The 23,049-nt window shown below is 41.2% G+C and overlaps 1 protein-coding gene across 4 annotated transcripts in view; it reads right to left on the minus strand.

Annotated features, from left to right (window-relative positions):
- ankrd11 (ankyrin repeat domain 11) overlaps positions 1-23,049 on the minus strand; it is a 164,945-nt gene that overhangs the window by 20,335 nt on the left and 121,561 nt on the right. For all 4 annotated transcript variants that reach the window (XM_080764527.1, XM_080764525.1, XM_080764526.1 and 1 more), the window contains exon 4: positions 9,518-9,656. In XM_080764527.1, the coding sequence (XP_080620653.1) occupies positions 9,518-9,656 (139 nt within the window). The remainder of the gene's footprint in view (positions 1-9,517; positions 9,657-23,049) is intronic.

The following is a 23,049-nucleotide window of genomic DNA, read 5'->3' on the forward strand; positions in this document are numbered from 1 at the left end:
GTAGTGCTATGACTGGCAGTGTTGCTCAAGGCCACAAAAACAAAATTAATGGGGGAAGAGGGAAACATGGCGGATCTGGCTTCCGGTGGCTAAAGGTTTTCCAGGGAAAGATTTTCCACAGTGAAGGATACAGAGCTGATGAACTTTCACTAACATCTGTGAACACTTACAGTTAATGTACCCCCACCCACCGTCTCTGATACACTCTCACGTTCTCCGAGGCATTTGCCATTTAGACACATTCCTCCTGCTACGACTTAAACAGCAGGAACCACAGAAGCAGTCCAAACATGCTTTTTTTTGTTGAGCAGCAGAGCAGAGAAAAATGCTATGCTAGCTTTTCCAGGCTGTGTTTACAAGGCTGGGCACTAGAAACACAGTAATGAGACTGCTTCACCATTACAGACGATTGCTATGAAACAACACTTAAGGACCCAGTCAACTGTGCTGATCCACCAGAGCAGTGTGGGGGTCGTGGCCCAAAATGGGTTGTAACCCCATTTGTGTGAGTAAATATCCAGGTTTTTCTTATTAACCGTACCTACATGTTTTAATTAAAACATTTGATTCAAAAGATTTTCAGAAAAAAATTACTAATACTATTTTTCTGAACATTTTGAAATAGGGCTTATGTGATTGACTCAATGATTCATGCTGTATTTTTGCAAGTTTGGGTTCCTGGGAGACACCACGCCACATTTAGTCTCAGTCTCACACACACTGCAGACGCTAACACAAAGACAAATCTACACTAGCTCAGAGCTAAACTAGCTCTGAGGAAGCAATCTAGCATGTAGGCTAGCTGTCCTGCTACTAAGCCGTCTGTCAATGTGTTTGTTATATGTTCTTGGTGCTTCGTGGAATCTCAACAGCAGTGCTAGCTAGTCTTATCGACCCGGATTCCTAACATCAGCAATAAACACATCCTCAAAAATACAAATATAAAAAAAACAACTGGCCTAGCAGCCGTGACTCGCAAACTAAAATCTGTCCCCCACACAAGTGGTTGTATGTGTTGACAGTCTGATTCTCCAACCAATCAGTGGTCACCAGCTTTACACGTCACTGGTTTGGAACCAAAAGAACATCAATGTAGTCTGGGGACTTGCATAATATCAATATGGCTGAATAATTTGTAAAACTGATTTGGACTACAGTAGTGCAAATTTAACTGCGCGCGCGCGCACACACACACACACACACACACACACACACACACACACACACACACACACACACACACACACACACACACACACACACACACACACACACACACACACACACACACACACACACACACACACACACACACACACACACAGGGCATGTTTTCAAATTCGATATCTATGGCAACTGTCTACATCAGCATATGCAAAATAATACTTTAGCAAACATCCACTGCTGTGATCCTGAATTATGTTACTTCGAGAACCCTGTGTAAATTCACAACATCAAAGCGGGGCCTGAAAATACTTTCCAGATTAAATCAAAAGTAAGGGATTGCCCTTGGTTTTCCTTAGGTTTGCATTTGCAAAAATGTGATAATAAGAATCTAATGAAGTAATCAAGTGAAGTGTAGGACATGGTAAACTAGTTCCACATGAATGCAAAGAATGTTCAGCTGCAACGACTTCACTTTCACACAAATCAGGAAATGTCACATACATTTCCCATTCCCCTTCATGTAATTACATGAAGATAGAAGAATCATTAGAATGCCAGGTTCCATGGAATCTCTGCAGAAAGTCTTTCAGATGGAAAGGTATGCCCTTTCTCTCCTTATAAAGCTTAGCACACAGGCACAGTGAAAAGTAAACTATCCTTGCTGATGACCACAACTTGACTGACAAGATAACAGAAAAACAAGAACAAAAAAAAGAGCATATTCGCTTTGTGGTCCCTAACCTGAGCCATGGGTGTGGATCACGAGAGCTGTCTGGCCATAAATGCCAGTGGCTTTGATACGGCAGGCAGACAAAGCAATTGTGTTGGCTAGACTCTAAAGAAAGAAAGGCGATTAGTCGAGCTGGCCAAACAAAGAGACGGTTAGGTTAGCAAGCCAACAGAGCTACTATTGCCAGAAGAACCACACTAACCAGTTCAACCAGGTATATCACGCTTGTTTGTACTGTCCATAGGTTTAGAGTTGACAGAGAAAGAGAGAGAGAGAGACACTGACAAAAGACAGGGGGATGAGGATGGGGAGAGAGTTGAGACAGAGGGAAATCAGATAGAGTCAAAGTTAATGTTCTGCTCTACAGAAACTCAACGAATACAAACAGGAAATTAAGGCAGAAGAGACAGGAAATGGCCAACAGGATGTCAATGCTTTGTGTTGTGTAACAGGGAAATGGAGAGAGAATGAAATACTTTGTGTGTGGCACACAACATGTTTAGATGGATTAATCAGCAACTGTATAGCCAGTGTGAATCTTTTTTTATTCGGAGGGTGTGTGAGTGTCTCTGGAAGACAGAGGGAGATACAATACTGTGTGTTACAGCCTGCCAGGGTTAAAATGGTGTGTACAATCACTGTCTCCTTCTGCCACCCACCCTATAGCCATAAAGCTTTAGCTCACAGTCTAGCCCATCTGCTGTGATTGTGAAGTTTGTGCTAAGCTGTGGTCAAAGGTGCTACAACAATCATTAACCTAAACCACTGACAGAGGAAGAACAGTTGAACATGTATGTGTAATTATATTATATAAATGACATAGATGAGCTGATGATGAAATGGCCAAATTGGCCATAAGATAGAATAAAATAAATCTATGAAGACTTATGGTTTCCTGAATGTTGTTGTGGCTGCTGGTGGTAAAGAGGAAGAAGGGAGAGAGAAGCGGAAGGGGGTGACCTCAGGGAGAAGGAATGCTGCTGTCCAGCACTACTCCAGAGGAGGTCAAGGGAGGCTTGGAGATTTTGTGGAGGGTGGGCGGCGCACTGAAACTGGAGCTTGCATAACTACACAATGATTCCCTGAAAAGCACGGTGTCCTCATCTCGCATACATCACTTCTGCTCTTGCCTTGGTTAGGTGATTTTGTCGTTTGTAAACAGCGAGGCTGTAATCTACATTGCACACACATACACACCAGCAGAACAGCCCTAGCATTGCATACCAATACTGTCTTGTTTTCTTCAAAAGTTCTTACTGCTGTTGAATAAATTGTAACTTTGTGAGATAAAACTATTTTGCTTAGGCTTAATATTCATCACAACCGTGGTAACCAAATTGGATTGATTCACTTTACATATGGCAGAACAGTTAGCAAACCCACAGGTTCTCACCCTGTCGGTCGCGACCCCTTGGGGGGTCGCCAAATTATTTTTTTTTGGGGGGGGGGGGGTCCCCAAATATTTAAAAAGTAATAATACAAACTATTTTTTTTGAATGACTGGATAATGGAAATGAAGAGTTTACATACAGTAAACATAGTACATGCATACATCTTCCCTAATGATTATATCTGGTTTCAGTATTTATTCATGGTGTATTGTCTCTATTATTAAGGTTATTGTAGCAGTCAATTCATATTGGGGGTCGGGAGGGGGCGGGACGGGGGTCCCGAGACATTGCCAAAACATTTCCGGGGGTCCCCGGCCAAAAACGCTGAGAACCCCTGATCTACCTCAATACAAGTTAGCCTTCCATCCCATGTTAGTTGTACAATTTCCATTGATGTAAAAAAGAAAAGAAAAAAGTGAGGGGCATGCTTCATCATCATACATCACATTCTGTGCTCAGCCAATCAAATCACCACAAAAGTCATTCTGGCCAATTATTTTTTTGGCATCTTCACTTTTCTGCCCTCACTTTTATCTTCAATATGTACTTTGCTCAGCCAATCAAATCATTGCTACGGGCTAGTACGGGGTGATCAGCTAAACACAAGCCAATGTTTGTGTTCACACGAACCCTCAAAGCTGGAGAGACAGCGAGTGCATTCTCCGGCAGCGGCAGCAGCCACGGCACTGCCGCCAATTCCAAAACGGTTGAGAAATGACAGAGTTACCATTTGGGGGTCCCCAGGAGTCCCCGAACCTTGAGACCCCCAAAGACGGTGCCGGCATGTGCCGGCAAGTGCCGGCATGTGCCGGAAAGTGCCGGCATGTGCCGGCAGTGCCGTGGCTGCTGCCGCTGCCGGTGAATGCACTCACTCCTTCTGGGAGAGCTCAAAAATGTTGCCCATGGCAGGGGTTTGGTTTGGCTGTGTCACTTAGCGAAAATAATACTTTCAGCTGCTAGCATTAGCAAAATATTCATATGACAATGTATAAATGAGGCGTTATGTACAGAAGCAATTTTTCCCTGCAATACTGTCATAAAGAAGAGCCAAAGAACCACACAACAACTAAAGCATTTGGGAACCAGAGGCATCAGGTATAACACCACAGAGATCTATTGTTAGCTACACTATGATGCTTGACTGTTGTCTGTAGATTCTATACAGTTACAACAATAGTCTAAACATTTATTTAAAAAATGACTGACGTACATCTATTTCTCACCCTCTGAACCCCTAACTGCTCCCGTTGTGCTGGTTGGTGCCTTGCATGGTGTCCGAAATTGTGAATGTAATGCACAATCTATGTAAAGCGCCTTGGATAAATGCGCTATATAAATGCACCATTTACCACACACACACAAGTGATGAGGAGCTGTCGTGGACTTATACTATACATTTACAAAGCTATATCCTGCACATTTACAAAAAAAAGTTTAACAAAATCCAACAGGCTGAAATAATCAATGTTTTGTTTATACAGATTAGGCCCGTTATTTTAAGCAAAATTATTTAAAACTATTTTTGCCACTGTAAGGTCGGGACATGACCATTTATGAAATAAAAGCTTTTTCCATTGAAAATATTGCCTGTCTTTAATGACAGCGGTCAGGCTAGGATGCGGAAATCGCAAGTGATGACAAGCAGAAAGTGGTATGATGTGTCAAGTGTTGCCTGTAGGCTTTGATTCATTGATTGACATTTTTATCGGCAAAGACACATTTACATGAACATATATTTGTACATATGTCAAAAGGATAAAACACACAAAAAAAAAGCTTGGGCACTTATTTCCATTGTGGTCCTTTGAGTGAAAATGGCAGTCCAGAGTCCAGACTAGTGGAGAGACAATTGCCCAGCAAGGCCAAAACAACTTAAGATCGGACTAAACACGCACAAGCCAGCATGCACACATTTTCTCAGGCTTTGCAAAGAATGTCGCTACTCCATGAGTATGATTAGTTGTGGATGACAATCAACTGCATGAGTGGAGTATTAATGCATAATTATATATTATATTAACTGCAATATGTGTTGCGCACACACACGGTCAGTGTTGATGAGAGTAAAAAAAAAACAGCCTCGTCTGCCTCTCTCTCATATTTGACACACACACACACACACACACACACACACACACACACACACACACACACACACACACACACACACACACACACACACACACACACACACACACACACACACACACAGCTGAATCTTTTCATCTAAGCCTTGTGGATACTGGATAAGCAGGGTATTTTTATTGACAGGTTTACAGGTGTAAAGTGTTTGAACACTGATATTAAGAAATGAGAAGCCAGAATGGGAAATTACTTTTAGAAAACATTGCTCGTAACCACTGAGGCTAAACTTAAGTATCACCCAATATTTATTTATTTAACACAGGCCAACACAGCGAACTGTTGGGCCAGCCTTAGCTATGTCACCAATTTTGCATTTGCGGTCCCTGGGCAAAAAACGAAATAAATAAAAGCAATACAGAAAGAGGCAAGCTGATTTATTAGCATGATGTCATCTATAAGGACTAGTGATGGGAGATTAATCGGCAAACACATCGGTATCGGCCGATTTGAACTGTTTTTAGATTAATCTGCATCGGTTCAATTAATCAATCAGACCGGTTAATTAATTGGTCCGATTAATCGGTCTGTCTTTACTGATAAACAAGCCCAAATAACAGCTTAAACAGATCTACAAGCTCACAATATTAAATATAACAGTATTAAAGTTAAATCTGACTTGCCTATAGCCTGCAGTGCAGACACCCTGTTACATGTATTTTTCAGAATGGACAAAATTATTATAATTTTTCAATACAGAATGAGATCATATCGACATGGGTAATATCGGTTTTCGGCCATAACAGCAATTAATTATATCGGATATCGGCCAAAATGTCTCATCGGCACATCCCTAATAAGGACCATGAGTAATGAGACATCATTCACTGAAGTCCAAACTGTGCTCATTTGAACTCGTTGTGTCATGTCTAACTTAACTGGTATGGGCAGAAAGAAGCTCAACTGTTTACACTGTGTAAAAAGTATCATGACATTTCTATTGGGTTCCACCATTTTTTTGTGACAACTAGGAGTCTGTCAACAAGAATACACTGTAAAATCCTCCTACAAATGTGGCTGTGGATCAAGCGGGACGATCCGTGGACCACACAAGCTAGTTAGACACAAGCCGGGACCTGATCTGTCCCGGCTGGGTCGCCTGGGCTAGGGTGTCTGAGGATACATCACTGATAATAATAATAATATCTTTATTTATATAGCACTTTTCTGGACAAAGTCACAAAGTGCTGTACAACAAATTCACGGGAAAATCGAACACATTTAAATGGATGCACCATAGCAAATCAAGAACTTACAGCCAGCTGGCCTACAGTAGAAAGCATATTTAAAGATACAATATAAAAACAACAACAATGTAATAGATAAAAATTAACAGAGTTCAGTGAACAAACATTCAACGGGGCTGGGGGGAATGCTTTTCTGAACAAGTACGTTTTGAGAAGAGTTTTAAAAGATGCAATGGTATCTGCTTGTCGGATGGTTTTGGGAAGGGTGTTCCAAACTTTAGAGGCACAGACAGAGAAGGCTCGTTCTCCCTTGTTTAAGCCATGGAATTTATCGGGAACCTTTAGGAGAGCCCCGTCTGAGGACCTAAGGCCACACTGATGATGTGTCTCTAAGTTGCACCAAAAGTGTTTATTAGAATAAGAGTTAAAATAACACTAAGGATTTACTCTGGATTATGTGTAGTTTGTACTGGGTATAAACATTTAAGCACTTTCAACCCAGCACCCATATTTGGGGGATGTCATTAAAGGCAAAAAAAAACAAATTAAAAAATAGTGAAAATGTCTTGTAGATCTGCAATTTCCCACGACCCAAGTATACAATATGGCTGTGGTTAAGGAAACTGTGAAAGGGGAATGGATGGGAGCGGGACGGGAAGAGCAGATATCCCAACCAAACAATAGACAGGTTAATGTTATTAGCATACAAACAGACAACTGTTCCTGAGGCAAGAGCATGCTTCCCTTCCCCTGGACGACCTCTTTTTTTGCCAAAGGCCTAGTAAATGTGCAAAGCCACACAAAGAAGCAAACTGCTAAATTAAGTCATGTGAAGCAAGCTATCACCGAGTCAAAGACAACAAATGTGACCAGTGGACCTAAACCCAGACAACAGTTCAACACAAAGACACATTTAAAAACAATGCCAAATAGCAGCCCCCCCCCCCCCCCCTCAACACACACAAGCAAACAAAGAAACTTCATAGTAGCAAATGCAATGAGGGACATTCCACTCATTCCTGATTCCTATGAGCGACAGTAACACTAATGCACATTGCACACAGCTCCAAGTCCACACTCAGATGACAGATACACACTTGGTATTAAAGCTATACACAGTCATGAAGCACAACAGGACTCCTTCCACTACTCCATATCTACAGGTGGACACAAGCCATTTTGCCATCATGAGAAATTACTGGTCATGAACTAATGAAGTAACTCAGTTGTGTTAGAAAATATATGGTTTAATTCTGACCATTAACAACAAACCCAATTCAGACCCACAAAGCCCCAAAACAAAAAGCAGCAGCCCTATTCCTCCCCTCTAATAAAAACAACATTACAAATACACACAGCCAGACCTGCATGTCAAACAAATCTCCACTAAATTGGCTCTTGATTATGTGTGGATTAAGTAGCTCCTTTTGACTACTAAATAAAAAAAAACAAAATAACGTACTTCTGCAACCCTCTGCCAAACACAGAAGAACTAAAGCATCAATCCCAAAATTATGTTTTCATCTATCAATTACTTACCATGTGAAGAATTTAAGTGAATTTCTCGCATTCCTTTGCGGTGAATTGAATAATCAAAAAATGAAGAGAATACTTCATATATTGCATCCATGTTCAGCAACAGCAAAATATCAAAAGTCCATTTATAAACTCCAATACAACTCTCACAGCATAATCCAATGGTCCTTTTCCATACATAGTCCTGGCTCACCGGCATGCCTCTTCTCTACTCTCTACTCAGTTTATTTTGCCTTTCCATTGTACTGTAACTGGACCCCCTCTTAGTATCCCCCTCCCCCTCGAGGTGATTGTCATCAAGTAACTAAAAGTAACACCCCCATGAAAACTGCCTTCCATGCTTTGTTGAAACAGTGCTAAGCTAACACAATGCTATCTAGAAACAATCTCCATTTTAGAATATACAGCCTGTCAAAAAGAGTTTCTGGAAACATTGAGGCAAAAAATAAGACATGCAGTTGCTGAATACTGATTAAGTTCTCATTTACAACATTAAGGTTAAATGTTTCTTAATAACCAAGCACCCTATTCTATGGTTCTAAAAGAGTGCCACACAAAGACACTTCTAACGAAGCTAATGTAAGAAAATGTTCAGTTTATTTTTATTTACAAGAATAACAATTGCCACCTACTGCATGTGCTATATTTACAAGTGCAAATTGTGTGTATTTGATTGCACTCTGAACTCATCCTACCAACAACATAACACAATGTTGTGTAATCTCACCCACATGGTGTTTTGAAAGTACTGAGCATATGACTGGATACAGAACATTTGGCTAAAATTAGCTTATAATGTGAGAGTTGTATGGGAGTTTATAAATGGTCAAGTTAATCGTGTACCGCTATTTTACTTCAATTCATCAAGTATTTCTTTATACTTGATTCACTATAAAGGACTGAGAACACCAAAAGTTCTCACTGTGGAATGCACTTCCCGTTGCAATCAGAACTGCAGCATCACTAGGAATTTTCCGCCGTAGTCTGAAAACCCACTTTTTCAGACTCCATCATGGCCCATGCTTTTTTGTTCTTGCCTAATGTAAATCGCTCTGGATTAAGAGTGTCTGCTAAATGCCTAAAATTGTAAATTGTAATTGTCCCTGAATTCAAGGCTTCATGGAGTGAGCAATTGAGCCATTTGGCTGTGAAGTATTCCTTTAAAGAACCATAGCCTTTCCACTTCACACTGCCATGTGCTCCCTCCCCTCCTCGGCATATCTAAGATCATGCCCGTCTACTTCCTGCAGGGGAGGAGGTTAGCATGTGTGATAACATGCGTTCCCCATTGTAGTTGCCACTTAAAGGCCAAGTGGGATACAGAAAACACAGAACGTGTCAGAAAGCCAACAACAAGCCCTTACCTGAGTCAGAATCTTTCTGGTCTCCATTGGCTCCAACAGTAAAGGGAAGCTTCCTTTTAGGTGCCTTCTCTTTCATCTCTTTGACCCCATCGTTGCGCTCCAATTTGGGCGTCTTGTTTGACAAAACTTTATCTTTATCCTGCGATGGAAGCAAAACAGAAAACAGTGCAGAGTTTTATTTGGAGCTACACATGCTTTATCCATAACATAATTTCCATACCAAATTAAATTACATTTCTAATGCAAAAATACAGTCATCAGAAATTGGCATGTAAATTACTAGAATTTCGTGCGCGCTACGCGCGCACTCATCCCAGAGCGACTTTGCCACGCACTATGGGAAGAAATAAATGGCGGGAGTTGACTCCACATGTAGTAACGAATGGGTTATTGGAAATGTACCATTGTTTTGTCCTGAATATTTCCACAGCCTAAGTACTAAAGGATTGTGACTGTGGGACAGACATACAGTCTGACATACAATAGGCTACACGTGTGCACAGTGAATAAACAATGACCTATATGCCCAGAGTTCTTAAATTAACATAGTTGGATTTTAACAGAAAGACAATGCCATAAATCAGTCAAAGTAAGTGACAGACTCAACAGTAGCACACAGCATGCAAGGCAGCGATGCATGCATGCAAACATGTTTGTCCAGCTGAGATTTAGTGTCTCCATCTCTCTGTGGAAGAGGTTGCACATGACCTGTACGGCCACACTGAGGCGCTCCAACACAAACACAGACACAAAACAACACCACGCTGTTTGTCCAGTTGACCCAAATCAACACCAATACCTAGCCTGTTTGTCCAAAACACAGTATCTGCTGGCCACGTGTCTACTTCGCCACAACCTAATGTTAGTAACAAATGTAGGGGAGAGCCGCCAAGGTTGTAACGCTTCACGGTTGTAACATGGACGTTATATCTTGATTGGTCAACGCCACCATGACGCCATCGCGTCAGTATGTGTACAGCAACGTACTCTACGTGGCCAGGAGTTTGAAGTTTGAAGTGTTTACCTTCAAAATGCGTCTAATTTTACACCTGGAGTATATGTGTGGTACAATTTTTGTCTTTGGTGTTGGTGAATAAAAATCCACATGGATGTGTTCATGCTTATGTTCTTCATTAGTTTGCATCGTGTTTAGACGGAATTCACGTTCATTCTGGTCTGTAAGCAACTGCAAAGAAAACTTGCAAAAGCGGGTCATTTGTAACATGTGTTACAAATGGTCCGCTTCCATTCAATGCCATTATATGTAATATTTACATATTTGACATATTGGCCAATATTATATGTTCTGAAATGGTATTGTATCGTGTAGTGTATTCTGAAATTAGTTTAGGGTTGTATAACGTTGTACAACTCAATCAATCAAACGTTTGTTTAATCAATGTATTGCCCCATTGAAAAAAAAGAAATGGCCAAACTGGTACTGGTACACCCGATACTATTTAATATTTCCCTTATGTTTGATACATTTTCTTATCACATCCATGGTATAAAAACAATGCTAAGGAGTTGCTTCAATGAAATGTAATTGCTTTAAGCTGAGAACGATATGTTTAATGGTGTTTTTTAGCGTTGTTACATTTATCATGCATGCCGTTACAATTGATCCGATATGCGCAGCAAATGTAACACTGAAACAGCGTCCACGTTCGGTTGAATAACTCCCGACCTGTTTTATCAAAAAAATAACTTGAAGTGGTTTATGGTAGCTGACATGTGTAGGTCCGTTGCCTGAAAATATTACATGTGTAGCTAAACGGATCTCTGAGTAAAAGAATGAAACGTGCAAAATGTTACATCCTTGGCGGCTCTCCCCTATTAGTTTACTCACAGCACAGCACCGTCACTCCTGTCAGTTATTTCGTCCTAATAACTTGAAGTGGTTTATGGTAGCTGACATGTGTAGGTCCGTTGCCTGGAAATATTACATGTGTAGCTAAAGGGATCTCTGAGTAAAAAAATGGAACGTGCAAAATATGTTCTAAAATTGTATTGTATTGTGTAGTGTATTCTAAAATTAGTTTAGGGTTGTATAACGTTGTACAACTCAATCAATCAAACGTTTGTTTAATCAATGTATTGCCCCATTGAAAAAAAAGAAATGGCCAAACTGGTACACCCGATCCTATTTAATATTTCCCTTATGTTTGATACATTATCTTATCACATCCATGGTATGAAAACAATGCTAAGGAGTTGCTTCAATGAAATGTAATAGCTTTAAGGTGAAAACGATATGTTTAATGGTGTTTTTTAGCGTTGTTACATTTATCATGCATGCCGTTACAATTATTCCGATATGCGCAGCAAATGTAACACTGAAACAGCGTCCACGTTCGGTTTAATAACTCCCGAGCTGTTGTGTGTATTGCGTGGTGAAAAGGCCGTGTGTTTGTGTTGTAAACAACTCATGTTATGTCTGCGCACACTGTATGTTGCTATGGCTGCTGACGTTAGCATGTGTGCTATCAGGCAAAAGCTGAGATAGATATGCAACTACTACTGGGGAAAATGCCATACAAAACACAACACCTAATTTCGGAATGTTATTGTGACCTATTGAGCACAATCAGACCATCATGATTTGCTTGCTGGACCTATAATTAATTTATTAGCATTAAATGTCCACTCGCCCATCCAAAAGAAAAGCAAGATGGCTGCGACAGATTGTGAGCGCGACGGACTACGGAGGCCAGGAGGAGCAGAGCTGGTGACGTAAGAGGCAGGCAGTGTTGCCAGGTTTGCGAATTGTAAGCGAGTTGCAGTGTATGCAAGTAGCGTGGTTAAATTCCTTGTTTCTCGGCGTGTTGTGGCACCCGTTTATCTGCTGGCTCGATCGTGATTTTCATAAAAGTAATATTTGCAGAGTAAATAAGAAACTTGAACGGCTAAAAAATAGGCTATGTCAGTTCGGGGAGGGTGGCGAATTTATTTTGCATATAGAGAGGTGTGGTAAAAGTGTGGTTCGGTCGGAGATAGAGCATGAAGAATGAGTATGGGTACACCTTTTCACTTGTATATAAGATATGGCCAAGCATGAGTCAGCTATTTTACTTACATTACATAATTATCCATCATCTATCTACAGTATAAATGCACCAAGTCTCTGTATCTTCATCCGGTCAGTGCTGTTCTGACATCACAACACTTCATATTTGGGCATGCCTGACACAGAACTCCATATATAGGAATAAAGGGACACAGACACAGAAATCTCCATATATGGACATAAAAGGGACACTGGGGCTCTGGACAGGGCCCAAATTAGCCAATTTGATCACACCTGATCACCCCTAGATCTCGGAGCTGGCCTGTTCTGACATCACAGTGATGTTCTGACATCTGTATAGACTCCATGTTTGGGCATGGCTGACAAATAACTCCATACATGGGCATAAAAGGGACAAAGACATAATTACTGGTTGGGCATTCATTTCCAACTTGCATCGTTCCAAGTAGGCCAGTGCCCAACGGGCTCATTACAAGAATGAGGAGCAGACAAAGACGCGAGCAGGGAGAAGCTGTACATAGTAACTAACAAAACATAGTAACTGCCAAAAAAAATGGCAACTAAAAAATACGGGGAAGCAGCTTTTTGCTTCTACGGGCCGTCGGCATGGAACAAGCTCCCACTGTACCTTCGTCAGGCAGCCTCTGTAGACATTTTTAAAGCTCAGCTCAAGACCCACTTCTACAACATTGCTTTTAATTGATCTTTTATTTTTTATTTTTGTTATTCATGTCCTCACTGTATTGCATTACTGCTTGTTTTTAATGTTGTTGCCTTGCTTTTCTTTTATCCTCCATTTCTCTGTAAAGCACTTTGAGCTGCATTTCATGTCATGAAAGGTGCTATACAAATAAAGTTTTATTATTATTATTATTATTATTAACATACTCCCCTCCTCCTATAGTCTGCGTCTTTCTCTGCCCTCAGCATCATATAGTAACTAACATACTCCCTTCTCCTATAGTCTGGGTCTTTCTCTGCCCTCAGCATCATATAGGAACTAACATACTCCCTTCTCCTATAGTCTGGGTCTTTCTCTGCCCTCAGCATCATATAGGAACTAACATACTCCCTTCTCCTATAGTCTGGGTCTTTCTCTGCCCTCAGCATCATATAGGAACTAACATACTCCCTCCTCCTATAGTCTGGGTCTTTCTCTGCCCTCAGCATCATATAGGAACTAACATACTCCCTTCTCCTATAGTCTGGGTCTTTCTCTGCCCTCAGCATCATATAGTAACTAACATACTCCCTTCTCCTATAGTCTGGGTCTTTCTCTGCCCTCAGCATCATATAGTAACTAACGTACCGGTACTCCCTCCTCCTATAGTCTGGGTCTTTCTCTGCCCTCAGCATCAGTCTTGCAGCCATTAGGGCCTTGCGGAGCGTAACTTTTCCATGGAATTTCCTCCTTGATTCCTGGCTTTCTGGCAGCAGCAGAAAGAACCAGGCTCAGCGACAGGAGACTAGGCTGACGCCGGCTAGGCTCTGTGGTCTACAGCTGCTGGAAGCAATCACAGGCTGCTCCAGCAGATGTCTATGTTACAGTGAGCATTCGTTTTTTTAAAACAAAAACTAATTTACTAGTCATTTATTAAAGTCTTACTGAGAGCTGATATAGTATCTAGCTCAGTGGTTCTTGGGGGTCTTCATGTCAAAGACCCCCAAATTGACACTAATCAGCCCGCGGACCCCCAGGGACCCACATAAGAGAAGATTCTCAACCCGTTTAATTTCAAGGACCGCCCAGTTTGACATGCATTAGGCTACGGACCCCAATTTAATGGCATTTCTATCTCTGGGACCCCCAATTTATATTGTAAAATCAATGTTATTTTAACTCTCAGAGTTACAGATCCATACGGCTCCAAACTATCATTTAGCTGGTGATAGCTGATGATACGCGAAAGAAGATTTAGCTGGGGACCCCCTGGAACTCCCTCAGGTACCCCTGGGGGTCCCCGGACTCCACTTTGGGAACCACTGATCTAGCTTATTCTAAAATTCACTAAAATATATGAAACACTGCCTTGCATTGCATGTTATGGTCTCCAGAGTGGAGTAACATTTCAGTTGCTTTTTTGAATTGGAAACTAAAAGTAATCAATCACTAGTTAAATATTAGAATGCAAGAAGTGGATGGACTTTAATCAAGGCTAAAGAGTGAAGACACATGTGGTCCAGGCATACAAAGTGATTCACTGCACAGAGAGGTATAATATCTTTGTGTCAACAGCCCAAAGAGATGGAGTGCTGTCATGGCTAAGTAAAATGTTACGACCAAATCAATGAGAGGTATGTTTTGAAAATTCAGAATATAGCCAAAGACAGTCATAATGTTTAAGCTATATAGTTGAGAAACATAACAAAATACATGTTTGCTTACACCAAAAATCAAAGCCAACATCTTCACTCTTTAGTATATCCCAAATACATGTATTTCTCCTTTTAGCAATACTTTCGCTCTTCCAACCTCTTTTTACGACTCAATTAACAGATATATTGTTTAATGGAGATGCAAAGCCAAGACCAAATGCTTGCCACCATTCTGTGCAGGTGATGTGAAGAAGCACCATAAGACTCAGCCTTACATGCATGATGGGCAAAGATTACCTTTCAAACCAATAGATGGGATATGTATACACAAACACACAGAATCTCTCTACTGCCTCCACAGATAAAGGCATATCTATCCATCTGTGTCTGTCCGTGTCTGCATATCTCCAGAACAGCCGCATCAATCGGAGCACAACGTGTAGTGTAGAAATATCTATGAATCCACACATTTCTGTATGGATCTGTCTGTGTGCCTCTTATGCCCATATACCATTATGGAGATCCCTGATATCATCAATATCACATCATAGTACTGACAGGTACAAGTACTTTTATATGCAATTGTTCATTCACTGGGTTACATGCTTTAGTTTAAACATACTAATGGTCCGATTGTCATTAGACCAACAACCTACCTCAAACCTTTAGAAACGTTTAGTGTTTCTAGTAAGACTAAGTGTGCATCCACATTCACGGTTATAGACCGCTCTTACATACAACATTTGTCAGTCATTGTGAAAAATAGGCAGGCAATCTTGGGGTTAATTAGACACTAAACCAACAGTTTTTAGCCTGACTGTACCATGTACCCTTTACATTTCTGACTAATGAAGTAATCAATCAATCAATTAAATAGTTTTGTTTCTTGTACTAAGAATACTGCTGCAAAATAATACTGCTGAAAAATAAAGCATAACTCAGCTATTAAAATAAACATAAGCTTACACACTGCCAATCTGGGAAATAAACAACATCCACCCCTCCAACATATTGGATGCTAATTCTGTCTACAAGCAATTTTGGCAGTCATTTATTCATTTATAAGCCTCTACTGCTTTAAAAATCTAGTTGGCAGCTTAAAACGCAATTGGTGAAATTTGGGGATTCACAACACTGGCAAGTGGACAATAATATTGTGTTTCATATGCGAAACATGAAAGCAAATGATTACCAAATGTCCGAGCACAGAGGCTGAGAAGCTTAGCAAAATGTTAAAGGGATATTTTACTTTTAAACATGTTTGGGGTCATCTACTCAAGCTTTGGAGTGCACCCCAGACCCTTTTTAAAGTTGCTTCATCCAGTAATTAGACATTTGATATTAATTTTGATCAAACATGCCCCCTTTGTATATAAACCCATTGTAACTTCAAACTCCATTTGATCCATGTTAGATTCATTGAAACCCCCTCCTTGGTTCTGGTGACTATTGCCTTTTAAATATGCAAGGGGGTGGTGTTTTCACTTATTGTTTAATTATTTTGGAGAATGATAAATAAATAAAATGAATTATAAAATGTATTGAAAAAACACAATATTGAATCAAGCAACTCAAAAACTGTCTGGGGTGCAGACAAAAGCCTGGGTAGATATTAAAATGACCTTAGGCATGTTGAAAGTGAAATATCCATCCAAGTATTGATTTAATGATGGATGTTAATGAGACACAAAAAGCTCTTTCTTTGGGTTCATGGTTTTAGAGATGACAAGAGGCAGGAACAGGTCAGATAATAAATGTAAATAATGAGTAGCTGTATACTGTACTGTCCCTTCCAAATTCCATGTGTTATTCCTCCATGCTTGACGCTGCATGCATCCCCTCCATGCCTCCTTTTTCTTGGGCCTGGCTCTCCATTATGTGTGGGGCCTGCCCTGCCCCAGTCATAAGACTATGATGTCATGTTACAGTATAGACAAACAGCGTGAGCTACAGTTGCCTCTCTCTCTCATATTTGAGGCGCGCACACACACACACACACACACACACACACACACACACACACACACACACACACACACACACACACACACACACACACACACACACACACACACACACACACACACACACACACACACACACACACACACACACACACACACACACACACACACACACACACACACACACACACACTTCATGAGCCTCCCTGTTTGGTGGTCTCCTAGCAATTCTTGTACTCTTCGTCTCACTCTGCTTTCCTTGCACTGCCTCCCTCTTTTTTTATTCCCACCCCCTGCGTGCTCCCCTCCCCTCACACACTCCCTCCATGCCAGAGTCTGATGCAATCCTGTGCAGAGGGCTGTACATCCACGCCTGTGTAAGCTGCACCTCTCCACTCTATCCAGTGCTGCTGCTAGCAGCTTGGAAGTTAGCAGCGCACACAGCATGACATCATCAGACTGCGTCCCAGACCTTGTGGCATAACAAGTAACAGCACGTCAACACACAGACAGAAACAACTGTTCCAATTCAGGCAGATCATTTGAATCTTGGAATTTAATTTCCGTTGTGGACTCTTCTGAAATAGTCCAGAATGCACAGAAACCTGTGTAACAGTCTGCAATGGGTAAAACAAAAAGGGAGGGACGAAGTTCACATCATACCCCCGTCATGCCTTATCTGTATAATATTGCACCCATAACAATTCTGCAACTGTAAGTCATGAAAGAGAATCAAAACACTAAAAAACAAACAGCGTAGGGCTGCACGATTAATACAATTTTGGATTTGGACGATATAATCGAGAATCGTTTTTCACTTTAACTAGGTTATTTACGGGACATCTCTCTCGCACTCGTCTGCGGGCTACCGTAGTTACTCTGCCGCGCAGAGAGAAAACCTGAAAGATTAACATGTCTGCCACGGGGAGCGATAGGAACGAGGATTTAGTTGCGAGGATACAATGTCTGTCGTCTGGAAATGGTTCGGCTTCTCCGTTTCAGATGTGGAGCAAACAGTCCCCCGGTGTAAAAGTTGTAAAAGGGGATTCACACACGCTTTGCACTCTTCCCATTCGCCGCTCATAGGCACCGACTTTTTTACGGGTACAGGTTTTAGTTCCGACATAGTGGACGGTCGGTCACTCGGTCCCTGTGGGAGACGGCAGCACGAGTGGCTTGTTCCAGCGCCTGGAGAATGGACACGGGCATAGCAGCGAGTGGGAAGAGTGCAAAGCATTGCGGACTGCTGCTTATCAATACCGTGTCCCAACCTACTATCCCTTATTACCGTAAAGGAAGTATTAAGTTGTTTTTTATTAAAATATGCATTCCATAGGGCTGGACCACACATGGTCATGGACCAACCTGCGATGGGAGCAGTCCCTATTGAGTGAAAGATTCTCTATTTATGGTGTTTTTAAGGCATATTTGTCTAATAGCCAGCGATCCTTTAAAGGTTTGGACTTTATTCCAACAGGAATTTGTTTGCATTTAAAAAATAAAATAAAACATTTTGAGACAACGTATTTCATTTACTGAAAATAAAATCGAAATCGAGGTTTCAGAGAAAAGAAAATAGTTTTTTTAGGCAAAATCGTGCAGCCCTAAAACAGCGCTAGCACACTGGTCAAAACTGGTTTACCAGACTGTGCTGACCAGCTGGTCACAGTCAAGGCTTTATATCAAATGTCCAGTGAGCCGTTATGTTACAACCGCCACGGCTATTTGGCATAGTTCTGCTTCTGAAAACACCCAAAAGCCAATACATAGATGGCACACCTCTACAAGATGCAAACAAGGAGCTGTTTTGGCTGGAACACTGATTGATCATACCAACATAAGATAATATATTGTTTTAAATTGTCTAGTGGCTGACTCACAATGGGACAGTATGTAGGATGCAGGTTAATGTTAGACTGGAATCATCAGGCCTAACAAAATAATAGTTTGGTTTCCGATTGGCTGTCATTTTGGGCTGAGTAGGTAGGGAATCTATTTTTTTATATTTAATTTTTTGGGTATAGGATGGGTAGCAAGGAATTTTTGTATTTATTTATTTTTTCCCCCTACGGCAATGATGATTAATAACTTCAATATTTGTCTGAGTTACCATCTTTTAAATAATTCCAATGGTTCAAGTTCACACACAAAAATAATAATAATAATAAAAATAATAATACAAAATATTTTTAGTTATTATTAGTTTTCGCGAGACTTGGGTAAGCGACGCGTTGTGACTTGTGAGCTTGTAGATTAGTTATATTTGCCACGCGACACGCCGGCACGGGCATACATTGAAGAATAAATCAGCTGCCTCGTACTCTATTCGAGGCACTATTCCTAGACGCAGACTACGCAGCGCAGCCTGCGTAGTGAGCACAGGGCGGGCAGGGCCGCGGGAGCCTTTAACGTTCTTTGCGCAGTGGGTGTACGCTGCTCAGAAGGGTGACATCTTCCGTCAACAGTATCTAGTGATCAGAATCTGGGACAGGCTTTGCTTCGGTGTTGTTTCGGACAGACGAGAGAGTATATTTTTAGACAACACAGATCTATCACTCATCAATCTTCAATCTATTGATAGAATAGGCTATTCATATGGAAAATTGTTTACTACCAAACTACAACAGAAGTGTGCTGTGATTGTTATTCTTTGCATTTAATCAAATAACAGTGAAAACAGTATGCATGTTGCTGTGCATATTTCACAGATAAAGCACATGCATTTCAGGCAGCACTTACAGCAACGGACGGACGAACCACATACACACAGTCACACACACACAGTCACACACACACACACACACACACACACACACACACACACACGACAGATTCTGACAAAAAAGGAGGGTGTGCGAAACCTCTCTCTCTTGGCACATAGTCACAGATCATGCACTGCCCACTAAGCTTGATGAAGGTTAAAAACACAGACAACTAGAGAGACAAGTTTATCTAATGCATCTGTGCAACATTCTAGACTAATGCATCTGCACTAGGCTTATTTACCGACATCAAATTTGGAGAGGAGAAAACATGCGTTATCTGAATACGTCAATTCACTCCCATAAACAACATTCTGCATGTAGGCACTTATATGTCATAACTTTGTGCGGTGGCGCATGCTTAATTAAAAAGAACAGATCTACAAGCTAACACCGTGTACCATACCGTTTGGTGTCGTGCCATGTCTAGAGCTTATGAATCTATTGTGTTTATGCATGTTAAAAATGCCCTACTCTTGCTTTCTACTGGAAACAGCCAGACCACAGGGATAAGAGTCTATTATAGGATAAACGTTTATATTGCAGCTCATGAAGAAAGATCAGCTGTCATATCAATAGTGATTCGCGCAAGAAAGACATGCTTTTAGAACTAATTATTAATCCAGCCTCAGAACTGCCGAGTCCGACGACTATTTTGACTACCTTCCTATATTTAGTCCTCTATAAAGTCCGACTGTGTTCATACCCGTAACAAACCGGACCGTGGTTCGTCTGGAAAACGGACCGAGTTCTCAAACGGACCGCGTCACAATTAATGCATGCATGCTATAAAATGCCAATGTAATCGTATTTAAATTAATATTAAAGATATTCTAGAATGTTTCTAGATTAATTATTTAATTTATTTCACCTGACCTATCAGGACAGGCTTTTTGTGTTGGCTGGACCATTTGATGGCCAGCTACGTCACTGGACCTGGACCTTGGAGCCCTCCTCCCGATAGGCTGTGGTAGGAAATCAGGATCAACTGTGCTCTATTCGCCCTTTGCATTCTCTTCCCAGAAGGAGACACTGAGCCCTGTTCAAAGTGCTGTTGCTTGCAGCACCTAATAGTTTATTAACAGGGCCAAAGAGACTAGGGACTGGGAGGCTGACATTATTCACACGTTAAAGTAGAGGTAAGATTTTAATTTGATTTAATTATGGGTCAAATACAACTACAAAGGTTAACAGGTACAGTATGGACGATCTGAGTTTTAATGTTACTGCAGATAGCTCTCATTAAAATTGATCCGTTAAACGTATGGTTGGTAAGCAAGCACTTTTCCAACCTAACCTTCAACTTTAGCACATTCAAAGCATCACACCAATAATAACCCAGTGAAACTCCTCAGTTGACACAGATAAAGTGTCAAGTGCAGCATGGCAAGTGGAAAAGTACAGTTATATGATCTGCCAGCATAATTTCTGTCTGATGTATGATTTAATGTTGCCTATGACAATAACAAACAAAACAAACGGTGGATAAAACGAAGACTATGTGCAACATCGATGGCTCATGCTGGCAGCAATACTTCCAGTATGATAAATATAGGTATTCAGTAAGTCATCACCCCACTGTCTCTGTTGACAGCCCAAGGAGTTGGTAGGAAAGAGCAACTACTTTTCTCTGCAACATTTAATGCAGATTCAGACAGGCCAAACTCCATAACTAAGCATTCGGGGGGTTTATAGCAAGGTTATACAGCCCTGTGCATTCGTTTCAGCATATGATTAAAGTACTTGGAACAGCGTAATAATATCCCCTCATGAACACTTCAGCAACACTTAATTCACAAGTAAGTCATTCAACAAACTAATTATAACGTTATAACATAATGACTATTAATTGTAACCCAACACAGCCTACATAGCTCTTACTACACTACTCACCAGTAAGACGCGCAAACGCGGGAAGCGAACGCAGCTCGTACATATTTGGGTTTTTTAAAGATTTTTTTTTAAGTTATTTTTTTTTTAAGTTAAGTTATTTTTAAGTTAAGTTTTTAACTTAGCCATAACCATATAAGGAGTCCCCAAAGCAGCTATACGTCCAAATATGGAGTGTGTTGCATCAATCACAAACAAATCACTCAGCTCCATATATGGGCACAAAGGGGGGACACACACACGGACACACACACACAGACACACAGACATGATCTGCTAGGTCTCATAGTAAGTGCTCACTGTGTTCGCAATCATCATCTTTCGACCGCGGTCGAGATCGTGGATTTCACAATAACACGCCAGACTTCCCGGTCCTTCATTGCCATCCCCAGTTCCTGCTTACTGATGCCTGTGGCCCTAGCGATGACATCAGGGAACGACAGTTTTCTACCTCTGGTCTGCTTTGAGGCAGGACTCCAGAGAGGAAGGGAAGATATAACCTCATTGTCAGCTCTGTAGCAGTGGCCGGCAAACTGTGTTCTTCTGGATCGGATTAGTGAAGAAACACGGGGAAGGTTGCACTGCTCCATACAACATACCTAATGCAATCTTTTAGGTCTACATCAGAATTAAAAACCAAAACCCATATAACCAGTAAGACGCGCAAACGCGGGAAGCGAACGCAGCTCGTACATATTTGGGGTTTTTTAAGATTTATTTTTAAGTTATTATTTTTTTAAGTTAAGTTATTGCGAACGCAGTGAGCACTTACTATGAGACCTAGCAGATCATGTCTGTGTGTCTGTCTGTCCCGCTTTTGTGCCCATATATGTAGCTGAGTGATTACGTCACCATGACTCAGCCATAACCATATAAGGAGTCCCCAAAGCAGCTATACGTCCAAAACCCAAATATGTACGAGCTGCGTTCGCTTCCCGCGTTTGCGTGTCTTACTGGTTTTTAATTTAAGTTACGTTTTTAACTTAGCCATAACCATATAAGGAGTCCCCAAAGCAGCTATACGTCCAAATATGGAGTGTGTTGCATCAATCACAAACAAATCACTCAGCTCCATATATGGGCACAAAAGCGGGACAGACAGACACACACACACACACACACACACACACACACACACACACACACACACACACACACACACACACACACACACACACAGACATGATCTGCTAGGTCTCATAGTAAGTGCTAACTGCGTTCGCAACAATTAATCAGTAAATGCCTCAGACACATCGGCTAGCAAAAACATACGTATTTGAATCCTGCAATCACTTAGTCAAATACTATGGTACCAGTAAGACGCGCAAACGCGGGAAGCGAACGCAGCTCGTACATATTTGGGTTTTGGACGTATAGCTGCTTTGGGGACTCCTTATATGGTTATGGCTGAGTCATGGTGACGTAACAGCGGGACAGACACTTGCAGCTATCACAAACAACTTAACAAATCACTCAGCTCCATATATGGGCACAAAAGCGGGACAGACAGACACACAGACAGACAGACAGACATACATGATCTGCTAGGTCTCATAGTAAGTGCTCATTGCA

This window comes from Protomyctophum bolini, assembly GCF_963924005.1.
Source record: "Protomyctophum bolini genome assembly, chromosome: 1".
Lineage (NCBI taxonomy): Eukaryota > Metazoa > Chordata > Actinopteri > Myctophiformes > Myctophidae > Protomyctophum > Protomyctophum bolini.